This window comes from Microcaecilia unicolor, chromosome 3, assembly GCF_901765095.1.
Source record: "Microcaecilia unicolor chromosome 3, aMicUni1.1, whole genome shotgun sequence".
In the NCBI taxonomy this organism is placed as follows: Eukaryota; Metazoa; Chordata; class Amphibia; order Gymnophiona; family Siphonopidae; genus Microcaecilia; species Microcaecilia unicolor.
The window spans coordinates 220,869,827-220,895,802 of NC_044033.1; the positions used below are offsets into that span (position 1 = coordinate 220,869,827).

The window sequence follows — 25,976 nt, forward strand, 5'->3', positions numbered from 1 at the left end:
TGCTACCAGATATCCTGAAGCGGTAGCCTTATTCTCCTTAGAATCAGAGAAAATTGCTACTGCCCTGCTAGAAATATTTTCCCTGGTAGGCTATCTACAAGAAATACTCTCAAACCAAGGGACACAGTTTATGTCTGAGTTGATCCAGGATCTGTGGGAACACTGTGGAGTGAAATCTGTACATACCACACCATATCACCCTGAAACTAATGGGTTGGTGGAGAGATTTAATGGGACATTAAAGCATATGTTAAAGACTTTCGTAGAAAAGGAGACGGGGACTGGGAGAAATATTTGCCCTACCTACTGTAATGAGAAGTACCTCAGGAGTCTACAGGGTTCTCCCCATTTGAGCTGCTTTATGGCTGGAGGGTGAGAGGGCACCTTGACTTAATAAGAGAACATTGGGAGGGGAAAGTTGATACCTCTCACACTCTTGTAATTGAATATTAGTTAATATGCGGCAGAGACTGGAAGAACTTGTGGGCTTTGTCAGAGATAACTTGCAGGCAGCCCAAACTAAGCAGGCTCAAAAGAGTTTTATGAGGGCCAGCAGGTACTTGTTTTAGTCCTAGTTTGTCAGAATAGACTTCAAGGTAATTGGGCGGGACCTTACAAGGTCATAAGGCATCTGAATAATGCAAACTATTTTATCTATGGACTCTCAACGCAGAAAGCAGTGTACCTTTCATGTAAGTATGTTAAAGGCCTATGCAAATCGCACAGCTATAGTGCTAGCTGTGTACAACCTACCAGAAGAGGGTCAGGATAGTGAACCCATACCTGAGCTCTTAGCAGAGTCATTACCAGATGGATCCATACAACAAGTTGTAGTGGGAGAGCAACAGCAGTTAGAAGCAGTATTGCAAAAGTATGTTGATGTGTTTTCCACTAAACCAGGACTTAACCATTTGGCTAACCACAATGCAAACACTGGTGGCCATGACCCACTGAAGCAGGGTGCCTATCGAATATCTGCTGAGGTGGAGAGGCAAATGAAGCAGGAGATTGATAAGATGCTAGCCCTAGGTATTATAAAGAAGTCTCCCTGGGCTTCTCCTATAGTTCTTGTTCCCAAAAAAGATGCACAACCCGCTTCTGCGTGGATTACAGGAGATTTAATAAATGTACTGTATCTGATGCCTATCCGATGCCCCAGATGGATGAGTTACTAGATCACTTAGCTGGGGCCCAGTACCTGACTACAATGGACCTTAGTCGAGGGTACTGGCAGATTCTCCTAACAGTTGTTGCTCAGGAGTGATCAGCATTTATTACCCCATTTGGTCTGTATGAGTTTACTGTAATGCCTTTTGGAATGAAAAATGCCCCTGGTACATTTCAGTCATTAGTGAATTGTCTGTTCGATGGACTCCAGGAGCATGCTAGGGCTACCACTTTATTTCTCATGCTGGAAACGTTCTTCTATAATTGACTATTTAACTTATAGGATAATCTACTATATCAAGCAGGAACTCTTGCAATACCACTCTGTATTACACTTTACCATGTACCAATGCAATATCATCTGTAACTCCTCATCCGTCAATGGCGATCGCCATTACGGCATAATGTAAGCCACATTGAGCCTGCAAACTGGTGGGAAAATGTGGGATACAAATGCTACAAATAAAAATAATTAAATATTGCTGTGTACAGTCAGACTTGGGACCTCCTGGTCCATTTGAGTGGAGTACTGGACCGGATCAGCGAGGCCCACCTGACTATAAAATCTAGCAAATGTCAGGTGGGGGTGACAGAAGTGCAATATTTAGGGCACAGAGTGGGAGGTGGACAGCTGAAGCCTGAACCAAGTAAGGTGAAAGCTATACAAAACTGGCCCACTCCCCAAACTAAAAAGCAAGTATTGGCCTTCCTTGGAACAGTGGAGTATTACAGGAAGTTTGTGCCTCACTACAGCACCATAGCCAAGCCCCTGACTGACTTGACTAAAAAAAAGACTACCCCGAATCATTATCTGGTCACAAGAATGTGAATCAGCCTTTCAAAACTAAAAGACAGCATTAGCTACTGATCCAGTACTAGTTGCAGTTTGCACCTGATTACCAGCAAAGATTTGTGGTACAGACTGATACCTCAGCATATGACATTGGGGCTGTACTCTGCCAAGTGAATAGCAGGGGGAGGAGCACCCCATTGTGTACCGAGTTGCAAGCTCTTTTTCAGAGCGGTAGCATATGCCACGATTGAAAAAGAGTGGTCAGCCTTAGTGTGCACCCTCAATAAGTTACAACCAGATCTGTATGGGTGTGACTTTACGGTCATCACAGATCACAATCCTTTGGTCTGTCTTAAGAGAGTCTCAGGAGAGAATGGGAAACTACTCAGGTGGAGCCTATACCTACAAATGTACAACTTCACCATACAGGCAGTGTACATGGTAACACTGATGGCCTCTCATGAAAGGAAGAGCCAGAACCACCCTGACACTGGACTATCAAGACCCAATCCGTGGTCTGTAGAGGTCTCTCTCTTAAGACCTGATCCGTGGTCTGTAGAGGTCTCTCTCTTTTTTTTTGTATACTTTATTTATTCATTTCACATTTATATTAATAACAAAACATAAATGTATGGCAATATCAGAAATAAACATACGGCATTACAAAATACATAAAGATAAGGGAAAATAAATTTTTCATTTTGTCCACAATCAAATGAATCAAGAGCTAAGAAATCCTAAGGAATTATTACATAATTATTAAACTAGCAAACGGGAAAGCAAACCGTCCACAGCCAATTTAACAGCACTCTTCAAAACTATGGGGTCATCTCTAATGGCGGTACAGCTTTTTCTTTTGATTCGATGAATTCAAGTAATTTTTTAGGATAAAAAAAAATAGTTAACCAATTCATAAGAAATACAGCATCGACAAGGAAATTTTAAAGTGAAGGAACCACCTAACTTCAAAACTCTAGGTTTATAAGTTAAGAATTCCTTCCTTTTCTTTTGAGTGGCACGCGCTAAGTCTGGAAAAACTTGTATTTTTTGTCCCAAAAATAACTCATTAATATGTCTAAAGTAAAACCTTAAGATATTGTTACGATCATATTCAAGCGCAAATGTGACCAGTAATGTTGTCCGTTCTGAATCAATTCGAGTGAAGACTCCAGAAATTCAGTTAAATTCAAGTCTTTAGATGTAGCTGGTTGGTTTTTATCTTTAGGTAAACCAGATATACCCGTTATATATTGTGTTTGTGTTATAGGAGGGTAAGCCTCTTCTGGTATCTCCAAAACATCTTTAAAGTATTTCTTAAGCATATCAAGGACATTAATCAAAGGAGATTTTGGAAAGTTAAGGAATCTTAAGTTATTTCTTCATACATTATTTTCTAAAAATTCCATCTTTCTTTCCTGAATTTCTTGTTCTTTGATTAAAGCTTCCATTGTATTTTGAAGTTTAGCAATATCTCCTTCTGTTTTCAAGTTCTTAACACTCTGTTCTTGAAACTGAGCGCTCAATATCTGATTAGATTTTTTTTAATCCGTTATTTCATTCTTGAAAGAAGCATTCATCAAAAGTAATGTACTGTTCACGCCCTGGATGGCATCCCATAGTGAATCCATAGTCACCACATTTGGTCTTATTAATCCTCCGATACTCACAGTTCCGATCTCCGGGATACTATGCATGGTTCCCCGAGGGGGTTCCTGCAACGATGTTTCTTTGCCCGGGGTTGATGTAGTCATGGGGCCTCCTTCTACCAATGCCGAGGCTCTAGGTAACTCCAAGGGCTCCAGACGCTGCTCTCCCATGACTAACGAATTGCTTCCGGGTTGTGGAGGTGCGGTGAGAGACGGGGGGGCTAAGCGTCACTCCCTCAGTGCTGCGTTCGGCGCTAGATGGTGCTGAACCAATCAAAGTGGGTGTCTGCTCTCCAGGGACTCCAGTCCAAAAGCCCTGCAAAGTCATCTGGTGAAGGACAGGGGTTGATGGCGGTACCTTGGAGTAGTAACCGCCGTTTTCCCTTTTCTTTTCCCCATCTCAAGTCGGGAAAAATAGTTGCTCGTCAGTTCACTTGTTGAGCATTCAGGAGCTGAGAGTCCCGACATCTGCTCTTGACGCCATCTTGATTCTCATAGAGGTCTCTCTCTTAAGGATGGAGGTGTGACAAAACAGTGGATATTAAGCCTGTAAATTTTATTGAATATTTCTTGAAGTGTATTTCTCTAGTTTGGCCAGCAGGTGGTGCACATTTATGTATAAAACTGTTACAGAGGAATGACCGTTCCTTCTTTTAGTTAGCACACAGATAAAGGAAATGCCTGTAGTGATGTAACCAGCTATTTATGAAACTTGTTCTACGCTCTGATTGGCCCAGGAACTCATTTCATTTGGATTGTACTGGCTTTTGCTCCACTTTCAGCCCGGGAGAAGAGAGAGAGAAAACTATTTGCTAAAGTCCTGTAACACAGTTATATTTGATAACTGGTGAGCAGCTATGTGTCTTGATCTCCCCTGGTACTTTCTAGAAAGTAAACAAATGTTTAGTTACGGTTATAATTGATCCATATTTCAGTTACCTGTTATTGTTTACTGATTGCACTTTTTATGTTACACTGATCAATTTTTAAAACAATAAATAATTTTCAGTTTATTGCCTCATTGTCTGGACTGATAAAGAATCCTGGTGGTTTGTGTGTTGGGTCTGTGAGTGCATTCTGGGAACTGTGGGACCATTGAGCGTGTGGAGTCCAGTAGTTTAGAAATCACTGTGGATAACTTGAGAGTGGAAGACTCGCCCAGAAGCGGTTGTGACCCAGTCGGTGGGAGGAGGGTGCTAGTGTACAATACAAGTAGCAGGTGCAGGTGGACCTAAGCTGTACTGGAGATAGACCCTCTAAGTGGCCACGGGGTAACCCCAGGTAGGTGGCTAGGCGTTTCATGACAGATGCACTTAGTTTTAGGCGCTGAGATATCAACTAAGTGTATTTTATATACCACACGTATGAGAGATCACGTGATGCGGTGGGAGCAGTAACAGTGTTTTTGTACTGCTCCGAGATTCCCGCTCATTTCTGGCTCTGTGCCTCATTAAAACCTTCACACAAGCGGAACCTGCACTGCTAGAGATTCGGGTAGAGTGCATGGAACAGTACCTTGTACCCATGCCGCTCGGAGGAACCAGGAAGACCGTGAAAAGTGAGAAAGAAAAATCCCCTTCTTTGATTAGCAGTGAATCCAAGATGGCGGGCGTGTCATCTCACAGAGAGGCGGAATTTACCGAACGGCAACTGGCACAGCTTGTAGCAGCAGTTGGAACCGCGCTGGAGCCCCGATTCTCCTCATTGGAGGGCCGCTAGAAAAGTTGGATGGGAGGCTGGCGGACATTGTTAGTAGAACCACAGAGGCTGAGAAAAGGATTTCAGAGTTAGAAGATACTTGGCAGCGCTATGAGCCAGAAATTGCAGATTTAAAAGCGCAACTAGCCGGCCAAGCTGAGAAACTGGACAAGCTTGAGAATAGGGCCAGGCACAGCAACCTTTGGCTGGTTGGCCTGTCGGAAAAAATCCCTGATAAGAATCTGGGAACTATGCTTGAGGAGTGGTTATCCAAGGAATTTGCTTTGTCGGATAGCAGAGGCCCCTTATGTATTGAGCGAGCGCACGGGCTTGGGCGGCCCCAGCTGAATGGCCAGAGACCTTGTGTGGTTTCATCAAAGTACATAACTACTTGCATAAAGAAGAGGTTCTGCAGGGGTATCGGCAAAAAGAGAGTCTCTGAGATACGAAGGGGCCCAAGTTAGAATATTCCAGGACTATTCCACCAGCGTTCAGGAGAAAAGGCGGAAATTTCACCCGATCTGTGCAACACTGGTGAAAAAAAATGTGCGGTTCATGCTACTCTATCCAGCCACGTTGAAGATACAACACGCGGGGAAATGGGTTCCCTTTACATCAGACCAACTAGCACTACAGTTCATCAACCAAGAACTGAAAGGGGCTAATGCTCCCTCTTGAAACCGTTATGTTATATCCCTGGTGGAGGGGAATGGAAGAAGCTAAGACTACTGCAGATCGGGTCTACTTATGACTGGTGGACTTTGTGTGTGGAGGTTTATACATTAATGGTATAAGTATAATGCGTTGAGAGGTGGGGGGTCCGGGGGGGGGGTGGGATCTTAGCACGTTGTGATCTCGCCTTGGTGGGGTTAGTCTCACCCAGGAGCATAGGGGTTCAGAGGGGGGGGGTGTGCGGGGAGGCAGGGGGAAGGGGGAAGGGGTGGGTTGGAGGGAGGGTGTTTGGGTTTTTTGGACTGTTGTTGTAAGGGCGTTGGGGAGGGTGGGAGGAGGAATTTTGGCATTGAAATACCTATGGGGTACATGAGTGTAAAGTGGCTTAACAGAAAGTGTGGATGCTGTATGTGGTATGGGAGAAGCATGGTGGAGGCCGCGGGGGTGGGGCTGGGTACCCCGGGCTGGTACAAACAAAGCAAGCTGGTTTCACCGGGCAGCTGGGAGACTGGCTAGTTGTAAATTAGTTTCGTGGAATGTGGGGGGCATTACGTCCCCAATCAAGCGCCATAAGATTCTATCTCACATGAGACGCCTACAAGCAGATATCGTGTGTTTACAGGAAACAAGACTTTCAGATGTAGAACATAGTAAATTAAAACGGGCATGGGTAGGCCAGATTCACTTTGCATCATCAGGGACCCGAAGAGGTGGAGTAGCAGTCTTGTTTCATAAGAGACTGGCTTACACCGCAGAAGTCATCCTATGTGACGTGAAGGGTCGGTATATTTTGTTGAAAGTATGGATACAGGGGCATGAAGTGTACCTTCTCAATGTATATGCCCCGACCCCCTTTGCTAAAAAGTTTTTCCTGAACTTCTGAAGGTGATGGTTCCGTACCAAAATAAGGATATAAGCGTTGTGGGTGACATGAACACCTTAATGGAACCGGAGATGGATTGTACTGGGGCTAGGAGCAGTGGGTCCCCAGGTGGGCCAGATAAGGTATTAAGTGCCTTTATGGCATCGCTTAAATTGGTTGATCCATGGAGGTTGTTACACCCTAGCGAGAAGGATTTTACACATAGGTCACGTGCACATGAGACCTGGGCCAGACTTGATTATGTTATGGTGGCATCTTCCTGTTCCCCTGGGTTACGGGAGCGAAGGTGGAACAGGTGGTGGTATCGGACCATGCTCCGGTCTGGGTGGAAGTGGAGGCTCCGGGTGGATTCTGCGGGGTGTGTAGGTGGCGGTTCCCCAGCTATGTGGCAAAAGACCCAGACTTCCAAAAATTTCTGCGTGATAAATGGGAGATATATGAGGGTCATAATGCTCGGCACCATGCTGACCTGCAGCTCTTTTGGTATACCGCGAAAGCGGTGCTGCGTGGAGATTCTCATATGTCACTGCGAGGAGAAAAAGGGTTGCTGCCAGTATTTCAAATCTCCAACAACAATTGCATAGAGCCAAGAGAGTATTCTTGAACTCCCCTACTAAATCCAACAGGGAGGTGTATGTGTCTTTACAAGTGTCCATCAATACTCTATTGCATGAGCAGACTCAGCGTCAGTTGATGTATCAGAAATACCGTTTTCACCGCTTTGGGAACCGTACGGGGGGACTTCTAGCGAGGCTGGTGACAGCCAAGGAGGGCTGCCGTTCTATTACAGCACTATGTACTAAACAGGGAAAGGTCACTAACAGGCCAGCGGAGGTTGGCCAAATCCTACATGATCACTTTCAATCTTTATATAGTGAACGGGCATCCCCAAAGCAGACAGACATTGATGACCTGTTGAACCGGGCTGGGATGCCTAAATTGACAGAATCAGTGATAGAGGGGCTGGCGGCCCCATTACAGTTTAAAGAGCTCCAGAAGGTGATTAAAGGGTTGAAGCCTCATTCGGCACCAGGCATAGATGGATTCTCCGTGGAATTTTATAAGGTTATGGTTGGCACAATATGGGGAGACTTATTTGAATATTACAATTTAGTTATACGGGAGGGCACATTTCCGGCTCACGAGAACACGGCACTGTTGTCTCTCCTACTTAAACCCGGCAAGCCCATAGAGGAGCCTGAATCATACAGGCCTATCTCTTTAATAAACCTAGACATTAAAATTTTAGCCAAGATCCTGTCTAATAGGTTAGCGCCACACATGGCGACTCTTATCAGCCCTGCTCAGGTGGGTTTTATCCCTAAACGAAAGTCTGTTTGGCATGTCAGGAGAATTCTCCTCTCGATGGCACAAAATAGTGGGGAGGGCGACTCTATGCTGTTGGTCAGTCTAGATGCGGCTAAGGCATTTGACCAGGTGATCGGGGGATATCTTTTTTGGGTACTGGAATGGGTGGGCCTGCCGGAGTGGGTCTTGGGGGCAGTAGGAGCCCTTTATTCCGGGATGGAGGCACAAGTGCTGGTTAATGGGGGTCGTTCAGACAGATTTGGAGTGGGTAGAGGAACGCGGCAAGGATGCCCTTTATCACCTTTTCTGTTTGACATCTCTTTGGAACCCTTGATCTGATTATTAAATAATACTCCTGAGGTTACAGGGGTTAGAGTAGGCAATGAAACTATGGCTGCTCTCGCTTATGCAGACGACATTATGTTGCTGTTGTCTGAACCGCAAATATCTCTTCGTAGTGCCCTGGAGGTCATAGAGCAGTATGGTATGGTATCAGGATTCTCCTTGAATTTACAAAAATCATGCGCCCTGGCCATAGATGAGAAACTAAAACAATCTTGAAGAGGTCGCTTCCCTCTTCGGTGGGCAAATGGATATCTGAAGTATCTGGGGGTACACATAACTAGAGATGCTCAGTCATTATACACGACTAATGTGGGACCGCTGTTGGAGAATACGAAACGAAAGCTCCTGTTGTGGCGAGATCTGCCACTCTCTCTGTGGGGTCGGATCGCACTTTTCAATATGATTGTTGTGCCCAAGTGGCTATATCTTTCAGCAGTTACCATTATATTTACTGAGGAAACGAGCGGGCTTTGGGACGACTTATACAGGCATTTCTTTGGAGGGGGAGACGTCCCAAACTTCCGATGGCTACTTTACCACACCGAGAGAGTGGGGGGATGGGTTTGTTGAGTATAAAGTCTCTCACGATAGCCTGCTCCATGCGTCACATAAACGATTGGTACAGAGAGACGTCGGAGTTTTCTTTAACAGTATTGGAGACCTCCATCTTTCCTGAGCTTCACTTTAGTCAATTGCTTCATACTGGAGGGCGGCTTCCACGGGATGCATTCCGGCGCCACCCTTTATTAGCTTCGTTAAGAGCCACTTGGCGCTGGCTGTGCAGGAGGCATTATTTTTCCGCCAGTACTACCCCGTTGCTCTCTATTTGTCAGAATCTGCTTTCCCACCGGGGCAGGGGCTGAGTATATTTGGATCCTGGGCTAGGAAGGGTATTATCTATCTTGCACAGGTGGTTAACGAAGCAGGTCATATTAAACCGTTTAATGACCTACAAGTGCAATTTGGGGTACATCCTGGGCAATACTTTGCTTATCTTCAATTGCAACACTGTATTTTTTCATTGCAGTGGACAGATCTAACGGAGGATGTTCTTGATATCCTGACAAAGGGATACTCTCTTGGCTCACAGCAATCTGTATCCCTGAAGTTTCATCATCAGCAATTGAAGGACACGACAGAGGAAATTGATTATGAGCGGCTGGCTCAAAGCTGGACACATGATCTAGGTTGCGGGTTACCTCAGCGCTGTGCCGAGCATTCATAAAGACTCTGTACTCGCAGCGGCTATCGGTATTTCAAAGAGAAAAGCTTTACCGGTTTCTGCTGCGACTTTATATATCTCCTAGGCGGGCAATGCTGGCACGGATTGGGGGAAGTGGGGCATGCTTGAAGTGTGGCAGTGGGATGGTCTCCCTTGGACATACAGTGGTGGAAATAAGTATTTGATCCCTTGCTGATTTTGTAAGTTTGCCCACTGACAAAGACATGAGCAGCCCATAATTGAAGGGTAGGTTATTGGTAACAGTGAGAGATAGCACATCACAAATTAAATCCGGAAAATCACATTGTGGAAAGTATATGAATTTATTTGCATTCTGCAGAGGGAAATAAGTATTTGATCCCCCACCAACCAGTAAGAGATCTGGCCCCTACAGACCAGGTAGATGCTCCAAATCAACTCGTTACCTGCATGACAGACAGCTGTCGGCAATGGTCACCTGTATGAAAGACACCTGTCCACAGAATCAGTGAATCAGTCAGACTCTAACCTCTACAAAATGGCCAAGAGCAAGGAGCTGTCTAAGGATGTCAGGGACAAGATCATACACCTGCACAAGGCTGGAATGGGCTACAAAACCATCAGTAAGACGCTGGGCGAGAAGGAGACAACTGTTGGTGCCATAGTAAGAAAATGGAAGAAGTACAAAATGACTGTCAATCGACAAAGATCTGGGGCTCCACGCAAAATCTCACCTCGTGGGGTATCCTTGATCATGAGGAAGGTTAGAAATCAGCCTACAACTACAAGGGGGGAACTTGTCAATGATCTCAAGGCAGCTGGGACCACTGTCACCACGAAAACCATTGGTAACACATTACGACATAACGGATTGCAATCCTGCAGTGCCCGCAAGGTCCCCCTGCTCCGGAAGGCACATGTGACGGCCCGTCTGAAGTTTGCCAGTGAACACCTGGATGATGCCGAGAGTGATTGGGAGAAGGTGCTGTGGTCAGATGAGACAAAAATTGAGCTCTTTGGCATGAACTCAACTCGCCGTGTTTGGAGGAAGAGAAATGCTGCCTATGACCCAAAGAACACCGTCCCCACTGTCAAGCATGGAGGTGGAAATGTTATGTTTTGGGGGTGTTTCTCTGCTAAGGGCACAGGACTACTTCACCGCATCAATGGGAGAATGGATGGGGCCATGTACCGTACAATTCTGAGTGACAACCTCCTTCCCTCCGCCAGGGCCTTAAAAATGGGTCGTGGCTGGGTCTTCCAGCATGACAATGACCCAAAACATACAGCCAAGGCAACAAAGGAGTGGCTCAGGAAGAAGCACATTAGGGTCATGGAGTGGCCTAGCCAGTCACCAGACCTTAATCCCATTGAAAACTTATGGAGGGAGCTGAAGCTGCGAGTTGCCAAGCGACAGCCCAGAACTCTTAATGATTTAGAGATGATCTGCAAAGAGGAGTGGACCAAAATTCCTCCTGACATGTGTGCAAACCTCATCATCAACTACAGAAGACGTCTGACCGCTGTGCTTGCCAACAAGGGTTTTGCCACCAAGTATTAGGTCTTGTTTGCCAGAGGGATTAAATACTTATTTCCCTCTGCAGAATGCAAATAAATTCATATACTTTCCACAATGTGATTTTCCGGATTTAATTTGTGATGTGCTATCTCTCACTGTTACCAATAACCTACCCTTCAATTATGGGCTGCTCATGTCTTTGTCAGTGGGCAAACTTACAAAATCAGCAAGGGATCAAATACTTATTTCCACCACTGTATGTTTTGGCTTTGCCTCCAGTGGAAAAATTTTGGAGGGGAATCCTGCAGAAGGTTCAGTCCATGTGGCATTGCTCATTAGTATGGGACCCGCTGCTCCTGTTTCAGAGTTACTCTTTCACCTCGGATCCGCCTGCGGGTTTCAAGGGATTTATAAGCATGTGTTTTTCGGAATTAATACCATCTTAAAGTCTTGGTTCTCCCCTTTGGGCCCCTCTTTGCAAGTTTGCAGAACTCAGATGATACATCAAATGAGGGTGGATAGATGTGGCGTTAAGCAATGGGACAGTGTCCCTGGGACAAGGTTTTGGACGAGATGGGAACCATTATTGACTACCCTGCCACATAAAGGGAGAAGTTATATTTTAAACTGTTGATCCACACTTACCATTCCAAGATACACTTTTGTACAAGTTACACTAATGTATTCATAAGGGTGGGGGGAGGGGGTAATTGAATAACTAGTTGAAAGGTGTTTTATCAAGTTACTTGGTTAAGATTTACATATAGTACTGCTGATAATGTTTCTGTCCTTTTATTATAATTTAATCTGTTACAATATAGGAAGGGGGTAGAAGGGTGGGAGGGGTGGGGGTAAGGAAGGGATTGTTAGCAAAATGGATGATGATAGCTTAACATTGTTTCTTCCTTTCTAATGTCAAGGTTGAATGCTCTGATGGTGGCATCTCTGTTGTGTTTGAGATTGGATATGTTGTTTCTGTTTAATATCATCAATAAAAATATTGAACCATATACCACACGTATTTCCCAGGTGCCATATATAGAATCTCCCCCTTAGAAGCTATCTGGCTATATTGTATGATAGAACCGGCTATCTGCAATTATTCAGTGCTTGGCCGGCTATGTTTAGTGGTCAAATTGGGCCACCAAAATAGGAGGCCTATCTTTGGTTGCTATAAACTTAACCGGCCAGCGATGAATATTGACTTGGCGGGTTAAGTTGAAGCTGGTAACGCCCCCCCCCCCCACCCCAGATATTAAGTGCCTGTCACCGGAAATGGCCTGGCATTGAATATCCTTACTCTGCACCGATCGTGACACTTAGCCAGCTTGCCTCCCGCAGGCTGAATAACAGTCGGTGATTGTTCATATTTTTAGAATGAACGAAGGCATACAACCTTAGTCCGTTGATATCAGGTTGCCTCTGTAGGTAGCTGGCAGGAATCTTCTCTGTTGTTGATCTTGGTCTTTGCATTGATGATGATGTCTGGATGAGTACTGACTTTGTGCCCATTGTAGGTGCATCTTTATGTACAATCGGGTGGAGCTATGAGGTACGTGTGTAATTTACAAAATACACTTTTACCTGCATAGAGAGCATACACTGAAGCAGGTATGACTTTGCTCAAGATCATTTAGGTGCTACTGTTGCTACTTCTGAGACCCTGTCTTAAAAAGACATACATGTTTTATTTATAAAATAATTTCAAATGAATATTCAATTTCTGTTATATACAAATAACATATATGGACCTCAGCGGTGCCTCTCACTGATACCCAACTCTAAACCAACCCACGAAAAAGGACACACACTAGATATCATAACAAAGATTCGAACCGGACTCAACTATCACACTCACTAACACAAGATGGACACCTACATTATGGTCAGACCACCATAAAGCAAATGTCACTCTTTACTGGCGAAAAACACAACTAAACACAATCAATAAACATGAGCGAACAACCTACACAACGAGAGGAAAAATAGACCCCACAACATTCTGGCAACAGATCTACCAGAGAATGGACTACAAACGCTGACACCATCCAATTCCTCCAAGAATGGGATGATATAAGCACAACAACATTAGACAAAATCGCCCCAGCCCAAACCAGAACATCACACAGGAAAAATGCAAATCCATGGTTCACCGAAGAGCTGAAAAAACTGAAAACACAAGTCAGGAGACTTGAACGAGCTTGGAACAAAAAGAGAGACGAACAAACACTAAACGACTGGAAACAACTTCGGAGAAAATACAAATACACCATCAAACAGACAAAAAGACTACATTATAAAACATTAATAGGACCAAACTACAAAGACACACATAAACTCTTCAACCTCGTGAACAAACTGTTAGACACCACCCTGTTACAACCAACGGCAAAGATATACCAAGTGTCGACAACCTTGCGAAATACTTCAAGGAGAAATTATACTATTACGACAAAAAATACCCGCCAGCCCTATAGAATACACCACTCTCCTAGACTGTCTAGATCCAGAAGAAGGAACACACCCAGCAGACAGAACCTGGACCGAATTTGAACTATTATCTGAAGACCTCATCTCTAAAACTCTCAAAAGATATGCCAAATCCAACTGCAAACTAGACATATGTCCAAATAGCCTCATGAAATCTGCTCCTCAATAATTCATAATAAACCTAACAAACCACATAAACTACATGCTACAAAATGGACTCTTCCCAAAAGAAAAAGGAAAAATCTTACTCACACCAATTCCTAAAGATACAAAGAAAAACACGAGCGAAATAACCAACTACAGGCCAATAGCATCCATACCACTAATAACCAAGATAACCGAAGGTATGGTAACTAAACAACTCACAAACTATCTAGACAAACATTCAATACTGCATGATGCCCAATCAGGATTCTGTTCGAATCACAGCACAGAAACAGTATAGTCACCCTTATGACCAAATTCAAACAAATAATTGCAACCGGCAACAATATACTCCTCCTACAATTTGACATGTCAAGCGCCTTCGACATGGTTGACCATGGAATCCTACTACACATACTTGAATACTTTGGCATCGGAGGAAATGTCCTAAACTGGTTCAAGGGGTTCTTAACCCTGCGCTCGTATCAAGTCACATCAAATTCAACCACGTCCAAGGCATGGATACCTGAATGTGGAGTCCCACAAGGATCACCTCTCTCACCAACTATATTCAACCTAATGATGATCCATTTAGCAAAACTCCTATCAAACCATAACCTCAACCCGTATATATACGCTGATGATGTGACAATACATCCCATTCAAACAAGACACCAAAGAAATCTCCAACAAAATCAATCAAAGTCTACACATCATGAACATATGGGCAGATGCATTCCGCCTGAAACTAAATGCAGAAAAAGCCCAATGCCTGATATTCTCTTCCCAATACAACACAACTGAATTCAACGTGATAAACACACCAAACCTAAAACTCCCAATCTCAGAAACGCTAAAAATCCTTGGAGTGACTATCGACCGCCACCTAACACTCGAAACCCACGCAAACAACATAACCAAGAAGATGTTCTTCTGCATGTGGAAATTGAAAAGGATAAGACCATTCTTCCCAAGATTCGTCTTCCGCAGCCTAGTGCAATCCCTCGTCCTTAGCCACTTGGACTACTGCAACTCATTATACGCAGGCTGCAAAGAGCAAATACTGAGGAAACTTCAAACAGCCCAGAACACAGCAGCCAGGCTCATCTTCGGAAAACCTAGATATGAAAGGGCAAAACCACTTCGAGAGAAACTACATTGGCTTCCACTCAAGGACCGCGTTACTTTTAAAGTTTGCACATTAGTCCATAAGATCATTTACGGTGAAGCCCCAGCGTACATGTCTGATTTAATAGACCTACCACCCAGAAACGCTAATAGATCATCCCGAACTCACCTCAACCTTCACTACCCAACTTGCAAGGGCCTGAAATACAAGACGCTACACACGTCAACCTTTTCCTACATGAGCACGCAGTCTTGGAATACATTACCGCGCAACCTAAGAATGATTAACGAACAAGCCTCCTTCCGTAAACTACTGAAGACTCACCTGTTTGAACAAACTTACGGAAAGAGCCAAAACACATAGAGACCACACTCACTGTTCACCAATGCAATACACATCCACGTCTGATCCCTCATCCCGTTATCCAGTCAATCATACATTTATTCACGGAACTATGTACACCATATGTCTTGGTGTCTAACAATGCCCTTTTTTCCCATTGTCTCCTTCCAATGTTTCTATGTTGATGTCCCATTGTTATATTCCCAATGATATTCGAATGTCTCGCACAACTCTGTTCAATGTAATCCATAACCTAGTTGTAACAAATGTATTTCTATTATTCATATCTTATTGTAAGCCACACTGAGCCCGCAAATAGGTGGGAAAATGTGGGATACAAAGCAATAAATAAATAATAAATCAGCAAAACTTACACACCCACCTCATCATCGTATATAACGGAGATTGAATATTCATTTAGAATTGTTCAGATCGGTTTTCAAAGGCCAGTATTTCTATGATTATTTATAAAATAGGCATGTTTAAAAAATTCTTTTATAGGTACTCAGCTAATAATTACTGTAACACCTACTAGGCTGGGGAACTTTATAGCAGCTACTAAGGCAAGCAGGGGCACAGCTGCAGGGAGGCATCAGTGTAATTTTCAGGTGTAACTCTCTGGGATAATTCAGGTTCCAGGACAGGTCCAGTTAAACTGGAAAGCTTTTGGCACCAGGATCCGCTCCCTCCTCTCCACACACATCCACATCCACAAATTTAAAGACCAGATCTGAGTGTGTTCTGAATCAGTACTTTATATAAAATGAGGTAGAATGGCAGATATGAAGCAAAGTTCACAAATCAGCAGAGTAGGAAAATATAAAAATACACTTGCTCCTCCAGGAAATCACTCCCCTAGGGAACCCCCTGTCTCCTAGAATCCAAATCTAGTCTAGAGCAAGAGACTGACCTCAAATGTGATTGCAGACTCTCCTGTGGAACAGCTCTCAGGATCTTCTGCTGTATCTTCTCCTATTGTCCAAGAACAGGGGCACCCTTTTCCTTCTGGATATTTTAGGGTCCTTGCTCTTGGCTTTCTTAATCCTCCTATGCATTAATGTAATACAGTGGCCTAAGTTACCAATGCCACCATATGCTTTGCTGGATCCAAGACTGGGGAAGTTCAAAACCCCCTCTCCTGTCTTGTATGTGATGGTGTTATTTTTTTAATTTTCTACTGCACACGGTGTTTCCACGGGGAAGTTGGCAGTTGGCATTCACTGAACAGTTACCGAACATGTAGGGGAGTGAGCCCTTACCGCTAGATCACTGGGTGGCGGTAAGGGCTCAGGCCATAATAGGCATGCACTAGTTGTTGATTTTAGCGCATACTCATTTCCTGGCCCATTAAAAAATGCCCTTTTCCTCAGACACGGTAAAAAATGGCCTGGAGTGCACCAAAAACACAGATCCTACTACAGCAGGCCACTTTTTATCGCGGCTTAGTAAAGGCCCCTGTAAGTGGTACAGGAAGGGTTGCAATGCAATACCCTTCTACAGTCACTGAAGGGCTCTGCCACCTAAGCAAGTCAGAGCTTTAGAGATTTCTACATTACCTTCAAAATAACAATATACCTTGGTAAATTTGCCTAAAAATAGCTAAAAACTGCATGCATTCTACACATATACTTTTAGCTGCGTTACAAAGGAGCATTCCTTTGGGCATATTCACATTGAGGGAGTAAACATGGCACATGCAATTGGCATTTTCAAAAAAGAAGAGTTATTTTATGCCCTCTGCTGCACAGATAAAATAGCAGATGTAAACTATACGAATGCTTTAGAGTATGCTGTGTATTTCTAGATTACCTTTCCAATTTTTGCCCGGAAAAGTTTTCAAGCAAAATGGTTACTTCAGGAAGCGGGAGATGAAGTAACTTGCCCGCAGTCAGATGGAATGTCAAAGGGAAATGTGTGGTTTGAGACCTGGCTTCTGTGGTTCCCGGCCTGTTGAATTAACTACTAGGCCACTCTTACCCCTACCTACAACTAGCTTATTTTCAAAGGGAAAGTATCTGGGTAATTTCCCTTTGAAAATTAGCTATAAAGTAAGCATGAAAAAGTAACCACATTACTTCCTCTGTTCTACTTAACATTTAATGTCATGTGGTCTAAGGCTCTAATTGCCATATTGATCCTGAAGAAAATGGGAATTTGATAGGTTGTGATAATCTGAAGGACAAACAATAAAGGATGCTGCAGTTAAAGCTTTTGAGACCTTAAAACACCTCTTGCTGATCCATCATTTTACTTTATAACTGCATCCCTTCTCTATTTTCAGGTTGAAGATATTTCAAAACATGAGTAAACCATTTGTCTCATTGATAATTTTCATCATGGGGACCATGATTGGATTTTTAATATCAAAGTAGGTACAATTCATCCTTCAGTAATTCATTCATTGTCTTCATTTCATATCACTCCTATTCTAATATTCCCTGCTGCCTTTCTTCCAGCATTCATTCCTTGAATCCTTCCATGCATTTGTCATTGTTTCTTGGTAATTATTTACTTACCCTCTCCATTCAGATGACCCTTGAAGACACTGCTATACTTCTTAAGATGCACTGTCCAGCAGGGAAGATTTCCGTTCCCACCCAAAGGAATCTCGAGGATCCTGCTAACGCTCGCCTCCCCTTGGACCCTTATGTGCAGGGCAAAGGAGAGCTGTGGTCTTTCCGCTACTATTTTGGATTCAGTGCAAGGCAGTGTGGTTGCACAGGGTGCAAGGGAGATGGGGGTGCAAAAATCATTCCCCGTCTTTTGTCTCCCCTGTGATGGCTGCAGTGAAAATGGGTGGGGTGGGGACACCAGAGGGACATGCTGCACAGGGCATGATTCCAGTTTCGGGACACTCCTGAACTGCAGCACTCACTTATTGCACTTTAGTAAGATGAGGTGCTTTGAAAGAACTTTCCATTGAGGAAAGAATTTAACTGGTGATTGGAAAAATTACTTTTAAAACTTTGGAAGAGGTAGACTTTTTGGATTTGCACAAATCCTAGGTTTATAATGGCAGGACTGGCGCTGATATATAAATATAAGAAGCGAATATAGATACTTTGAATGTTAAATTGAAGTCAAAATACATCAAAAAGTAATAAAGCAAAAAGGAGATTTTTTTTCCTGATGATAGAAACTTAACAATGGCATAAAAGTCCTGCCATTGTAAACCTAGGAGTTTGTGCAAATCCAAAAGGTTTCTGAGGGATTTTCTACCTTGTGAAACACCACATAAGTTTTGACAGCCTATGATTGACTAGTGTTTTAAAACGTGTTTGTATAGATTACCTGATTATTACACTATTCACCTCTGCACATTTTTGTATAGTGTTGATAATTGGGCCGATATTCAACAGGGATTAATGGGCAGCAGAGGCTCTTGCCCGCTTAAATCCACTGGGTCCGCTTAAACCCCCAATATACTGTGGCACCAAACTAGGCAGTGCGGCTGAAATATAATCTCTGACCACTCACAAAAAAAGCGGAGCAGGTCTGGGATGGGACGGGGCAGCGCTGGGGTTATGTGGGGTGCCAGCACATATAAGCTGTCCTAAATTAAGCTACTTAGCTATGCAGGTGCTGGCACTAAATACTGGCCAGCAGCTGCGTAACGTTTTGTGTGTTGTTTTAACCCCCCGCCCCCCAAGCCCCTTACAAAGCCCTCTCCTTCCTTCCCACACCCAGGGCTGTGTCAACACGGTAAGCGAGGTAAGCATGGCAGGAGGGCGCCATCCTCTGGGGGGCGCCCCGCCGCACCATGCTTACCTCGCCCTCTTCTCCCCAGATCCTTTTCCTTTTTTTTGTTTGTTTAATTTTACCTCTGTCCGGCTGCAGCGTAGCGTTAGTGAGAAGGAGGCGGCGCTCCACCCCGCCCTGACGTGTCAGTCTTCCCTTCGCTCAGTTCCGCCTTCTTCTGACATCAGAAATGACGTCAGAAGAAGGCGGGAACTGAGCGAAGGGAAGACTGACACGTCGGGCCGGGGAGCACCGCCTCCTTCTCACTAACGCTACGCTGCCGCCGGACAGAGGTAAATTTAAACAAAAGAAAAAGATCTGGGGAGAAGAGGGGCGGGTAGTGTAGCGATCGTTTTCGGGGGTGGGGAGGCGGGCGCGGGGCCAACTGCAGGGAGGCGCCGGAGACCCTAGGCACGGCCCTGCCCACACCCCCGGAGGTCAACCCCCCCCCTCACTCCTGCCCCTTGCAGCTGCTAGATGAAAATGGCTGCTGTGGACCTCGTTTTCAGGTCATGATACTTTTGTGTAGTACCATGTGGCTGCTGTGAGAGGTTGCAGCAGCCATTTTTCTTCTAGAGGCCACAAGAGGCAGGAGTGAGTGGCCTTCACTCCTGCCCCCACTGACCCTAAGGATCACCCGGGACATAAGGTAGGCCCGGGAGGGGAGCCTGCCTATACTGCAGTTGGGGGGGGGGGTTTGGATCTCCTGGGGGGTGGCAAGGATATCAATTGTTGTGGCGGGCCGCAGGGAGGGAAGGAAGGTGCTTTGTAAGGGGCTCAGGGGGTGGGGGTGGGGGGTAGGTTAAAACAAAAAAAAGTTATGTGGGTCCCGGCTGATATTCAGCCCGGGCTTGCATAACTCTCTTATGCGGGCCGTGGTTGATTATTGGCTAGGGTTCCCTAACCTCCAGCAACCTCCCCACCCATATTTAGCCCCTAATGTCCGGGCACAGGCACTGAACATTAGGGGCCAAGTCAGTCAGTGATGGTAAGAGTATTAAAAAATGCTGACTGTCATCGGCTGAATATTGGGGGATATCTTATTTTAAGATATTCCAGCAGCGAGATGGGAGCTATCTAGTCTTTTTCACAGTGCGTCACATGTTTGATTATCTCCCAGTTCATGAGAGGTCACATGTGTCTACTCAGTGTAAAGAGCTCCTAGCACTCAGGGAACGGAGGAGTCTCACAGCCAGGGTGTGTCTCCAGGGGCTTCTACCCAGGAGGGAAGGGTTAGGCCATTTTAATTGGAGATTCAATCCTTAGGCATGTAGATAGCTATGTGACTAGTGGACCTGAGAATCCTTTGGTCACTTGTCTGCCTGATGTGAAGGTGGCAAACCTCACACATCACCTAGATAAGATTTATGGGCAGGAGCCTTATGTCTTGGTCCATGTGGGAGAGAGGTTCTGGAAGCCAAACTGAGGCTCTTAGAAATTAAAAAAAAAAAAAAAAAAACACTTTAGAATTAAATCGCTCACAAAACATTGGTAAAAAAAAGAAAAAGAACACATCTTTATTTTCAGCTTTTAATGACTGGAAAAAATATCAGTTTTGGGAATGTGTATTTCATACATCTTAGTATTTTGCTGAGTACAAAAGAAATACACTTTGATTTGTATTCCTCTTGTGTTCTATTGCTCACAGGTACTGTGGCTTTTCAGGATTTCCATTTCTAATTTTTGGTCCTTATTTCTATATTTACTGATGGTTAGGGCCCTGTTTACTAAGCCACACTGGAGGCATGTTAACAGGCTTATTTTCAAAAGAGAAGGGCGCCCATCTTTCGACACAAATCGGGAGATGGGCGTCCTTCTCCCAGGGGTCGCCCAAATCGGCATAATCGAAAGCTGATTTTGGGTGTCCTCAACTGCTTTCCATCGTGGGGACGACCAAAGTTCAAAGGGGCGTGTCGGAAGCATAGCGAAGGCGGGACTGGGGTGAGCTTAACACATGGGCGTCCTCGGCCGATAATGGAAAAAAGAAGGGCGTCCCTCATGAGCACTTGGCCGACTTTACTTGGTCCATTTCTTTTTATGACCAAGCCTCAAAAAGGTGCCCAAACTGACCAGATGACCACCGGAGGGAATCGGGGATGACCTCCCCTTACTTCCCCAGTAGTCACCAAATCCCTCCCACCCTAAAAAAAAAAACTTTTTAAATATTTTTTGCCAGCCTCAAATGCCATACCCAGCTCCCTGACAGCAGTATGCAGGTCCCTGAAGCAGTGTTAGTGGGTACTGCAGTGCACTTCAGGCAGGCGGACCCAGGCCCATCCCCTCCCTACCTGTTACACTTGTGGTGGTAAATGTGAGCCCTTCAAAACCACCAGAAACCCACTGTACCCACATGTAGGTGCCCCCTTCACCCCTTAGGGCTATGGTAGTGTTGTACAGTTGTGGGTAGTGGGTTTTGGTTTTTTTTTTGGGGGGGGGAAGGGGGCTCAGCACCCAAGGTAAGGGAGCTATGCACCTGGGAGCAATTTCTGAAGTCTACAGCAGTGTCCCCTAGGGTGCCCAGTTAGTGTCCTTGCATATGAGGGGGACCAGTGCACTACGAATGCTGGCTCCTCCCACGACCAAATGGCTTGGATTTGGTCATTTCTGAGATAGGCGTCCTTGGTTTCCATTATCACCGAAAACTGGGGACGACCATCTCTAAGGATGACCATCTCTAAGGTCGACCTAAATGTTGAGATTTGGGTGTCCCCGAGCATATTATCGAAATGAAAGATGGACGCCCATCTTGTTTCGATAATACGGTTTTCCCCGCCCCTTCGCTGGGACGTCCTCAGGAAAACTTGGGCGCCCCATTCAATTATGCCCCTCTAAGCGTTTTTAACATGTGCTAAAAACGCAAGTGCACCTTAGTAAACAGGGCCTGGTTAGTGTGTGTGTGTGTGTGTGTAACCAATGGAATCTGATGGAGATTTATAACAATCTGACGTGTTCAACTTTTCCAGTTCTTGCTATCAAAGAATTAAGGGGTCCTTTTACTAAGCCACGTAAGCACTTACTTGCGCCCATGATGTGTCAATTCTGAGTTACTGCCTGGCTATCACGTGGTCCGGGCAGTAATTTCATTTTTGATGCACGTCCAATACACACGTCAGCAAATATTTTTATTTTCTGGCGCACGGGTGGTAATCGGCATTTTGATGCGCGTTGACAGTTACTGCCTGGTTAATGTGTGAGACTTTACCGCTAAGTCAATGGCTGGCAGTAAGGGTCTCAGTCCCAAAATGGACGCATACCAATTTTCATTTTGTCACACATCGATTTTCTTACCCCCCCCCCCCCCCCAAAAAGGCATTTTTTACAAGTGTGTTGAAAAATAATCTTGCGCGCAACCAAAACCCATGCCTACACTACCGCAGGCCATTTTTCAATGTACCTTAGTATAAGGACCCGTAAAGGAGCTATCATATGAAGATGAAAGTAGAAAAACACAAAAGGAAATTTAGAAAATTCTTTTTTCATTGAAGGAGAAGTGGATCTCTGGGACAGACCTCCAGTGGAGGCTACAGGACACAAAAGACAGGCAGAACTCAAGCATGCATGGGACAGCCACTAATGGATATGGTTTATTAGGATTTGATAGATCACCCCTTAGTACAATACAGCAAGGCGGTTCACAGCAAAATAATTTAGGAATAGAGAAAGGAACTTCATTGTGTATAGGAAAGTGAAAATGTCAGCCAGAAAAATCAGAGAAGAGGGGGAGAAACAGCAGAAATATACAGTGCAGGATATAGAGCATAGAGTATATTTGTGGTAGGGCAAAGGATGGAAGGGATAATTTATCAAATAATATAAAAGGCAGGCACCAGTGGGATGGCTAAGAGGTCCTTATAAGTAAACAAGTATTGCCATACTGCAACAGACCGAAGGTCCATCAAGCCCAGCATTCTGTCTCCAACAGTGGCCAATCCAGGTCACAAGTGCCTGGCAAGATCCCAAAAAAGTACAATACATTTTATGCTGCTTATCCTAGAAATAAGCAGTGGATTTTCCCCAAGTCCATTATAATAATGGTCTATGGACTTTTCCTTTAGGAAGCTATCCAAACCTTTTTTAAACCCCGCTAAGCTAACTGCTTTTACTACATTCTCTGTCAACAAATTTCAGAATTCAATTACACGTTGAGTGAAAAAAACGTTTCTCCGATTCGTTTTAAATGTACTACTTTGTAGCTTCATCGCGTGCCCCCTAGTCCTAGTATTTTTGGAAAAAGTAAACAAGTGATTCACATCTACCCATTCCACTCCACTCAGTGGCATACCAAGGGGGGGGCGGTGGGGGCGGTCCGCCCCGGGTGCCAGTGGGTGGGGGGTGCTCCGCTCCCGCCGCCTCCTTTAAACAAAAATCGGCGAAGCAGCATCGCGGGCAGCGCCTCGCCTGCCCTGCTTGTGAAAAAAATCAAATCTCCTTCTCCTCGTCTTGACGTCGACTCGGGCCTTCCAATCAATCACTATGTCCCGCCCTCCTCTAAGGTAAATTCCGCGAGGGCGGGCGGGACATAGTGATTGATTGGAAGGCCCGAGTCGACGTCAAGACGAGGAGATTTGATTTTTACAAGCAGGGCAGACGAGGCGCTGCCTGCGATGCTGCTTCGCCGATTCAGACAGTAGTGAGAATGGGACTGAGGTGGGGAAGGAGAGGGGCGAAAGGGACTGGGGTGGGGGTGTTCAGAGGGGAAAAGGGGAGGGGAGAAGGGGACTGGGGTGGGGATCTCAGATAGGGGAGGGGGAGAAGGGGACTGGGGTGGGGGTCTCAGACAGGGGAGGGGAGGGGAGAAGGGGACTGGGGTGGGGTGTTCAGAGGGGAAAAGGGGAGGGGAGAAGGGGACTGGGGTGGGGGTCTCAGACAGGGGAGGGGAGGGGAGAAGGGGACTGGGGTGGGGGTGTTCAGAGGGGAAAAGGGGGAGGGGAGAAGGGGACTGGGGTGGGGGTCTCAGACAGGGGGAGGGGAGAAGGGGACTGGGTTGGGGATCTCAGATGGGAGACGGGGAGGGGAGAAGGGGACTGAGGTGGGGTTCTCAGGGGAGGGGAGAAGGGGACTGGAGTGGGGATCTCAGACGGGAGAAGGAAGGGGAGGGGAGAAGGGGACTGGGGTGGGGGTGTTTCAGAGGGGAAAAGGGGGGGGGGAGAAGGGGACTGGGGTGGGGGTCTCAGACAGGGGAGGGGGAGGGGAGAAGGGGACGGGGTGGGGGTCTCAGACAGAAGGGGCGGGGAGAAGGGGACTGGGGTGGGGGTGTTCAGAGGGGAGATGACTGGGGTGGGGGTCACAGACAGGGGGAGGGGAGAAGGGGACTGGAGTGGGGATCTCAGATGGGAGAAGGAAGGGGAGGGGAGAAGGGACTGGGGTGGGGGTGTTCAGAGGGGAAAAGGGGAGGGGAGAAGGGGACTGGGGTGGGGGTCTCAGACAGGGGAGGGGAGAAGGGGACTGGGGTGGTGGTCTCAGATGGGAGAAGGGGAGGGGAGAAGGGGACTGGGGTGGGGGTGTTCAGAGGGGAAAAGGGGAGGGGAGAAGGGGACTGGGGTGGGGATCTCAGACAGGGGAGGGGGAGGGGAGAAGGGGACTGGGTTGGGGATCTCAGATGGGAGATGGGGAGGGGAGAAGGGGACTGGGGTGGGGGTCTCAGACAGGGGAGGGGGAGGGGAGAAGAGGACTGGGGTGGGGGTCACAGACAGGAGAAGGGGAGAGGAGAAGGGGACTGGAAGTGGGGGCTGAAAAAAGGGGCAGTTAGAGAGGGGACAGATCCTAGATGGAAGGGGGAGCGAGAGGGAGGGCAGACCCTGGATGGATGGGAGAGGGAGGGCAAATGGTGGATTGAAGGGGCAGAGAGAAAGGGCAGACAGTGGAGTGGATAGAAGGGAAAGGGCAGACAGTGAATGGAAGGGGCAGAGATAGAGGGCAGATGTGGATGGAAGGGGCAGGGTGAGAGGGCAGACATTGGATGGAGGAGACAGCAGAGAGGGCTGGCACTGGATGCCAGAGAACGAAGACAGATGCTGGATGGAAGGAAGATGGTGAAAAGAAGATGAGGGAAGCAGAAACCAGAGACAACAAACTGTAAATAAAAAATATATTTTTGTTTTTTGCTTTAGGATAAAGTAGTATTGTAGCAGTGTTAATAAATGTTTATAATAGAACATGTAAACTGTTGGATTATTTGTAGTAAATAATTAGCAGATTTTTATACACACAGCTTCAGCTTTAGAAATGTTAATTTCTTTTCTTCATCTCTCTCACATACACCCCAGAATAATTCACTGCTGAGTCACTTTAAAGTTGAATTAACAAAACATCTGTTTACTCACAGTTTTTAGTTAGATTGATATTCAGGCAGGCTTATATAACATAATACAATACATTTGGATTATCAGCTCTTTCCATGTGCTTAGATGGTAATGGATGCTCACACCATAGATCCTCAGGTTAGGAGAGACCTTTAGAGCTCCATGTGCTGTTCCTAATCACACCTACAGGAAGTTGCATGGGTGTGACCTCTCTAGGCAATTCACATCAGAGGTCACAGAGTAATCACAGAGAAAGAAAAAAAAAAACATTGCTGACAGAAAATGCATTTAAAACACAATACATTATTCCAACATAAACAAGGTAATCTTTTTATTGGACTAATTTTAATACATTTTGACTAACTTTCGGAGAACAAAACCCCCTTCCTCAGGTCAGGATAGGATACTGTAACAGCACTATACTGTACTGACCCGAGGACGGAGGTTTTGGCCTCTGAAAGCTAAATGTATTAGCCCAATAAAATGGTATTATTTTACTTTCTATATTTGTTTTATTTCTATTTGTTAATTTGTAAAGTGGTGATTGGTACTTGTTAGTTTTTTTCAAATTTACATCTGCTGTCTATATTTTGCACAGT

The 25,976-nt window shown here is 45.4% G+C and overlaps 1 protein-coding gene across 1 annotated transcript in view; it reads left to right on the top strand.

Moving 5' to 3' along the window:
- LOC115466325 (histo-blood group ABO system transferase-like) overlaps positions 1–25,976 on the top strand; it is a 102,967-nt gene that overhangs the window by 11,814 nt on the left and 65,177 nt on the right. Inside the window, exon 2 of the mRNA XM_030197502.1 lies at positions 17,619–17,705. Within this exon, the coding sequence (XP_030053362.1) occupies positions 17,638–17,705 (68 nt within the window). The 5' untranslated portion in view covers positions 17,619–17,637. The remainder of the gene's footprint in view (positions 1–17,618; positions 17,706–25,976) is intronic.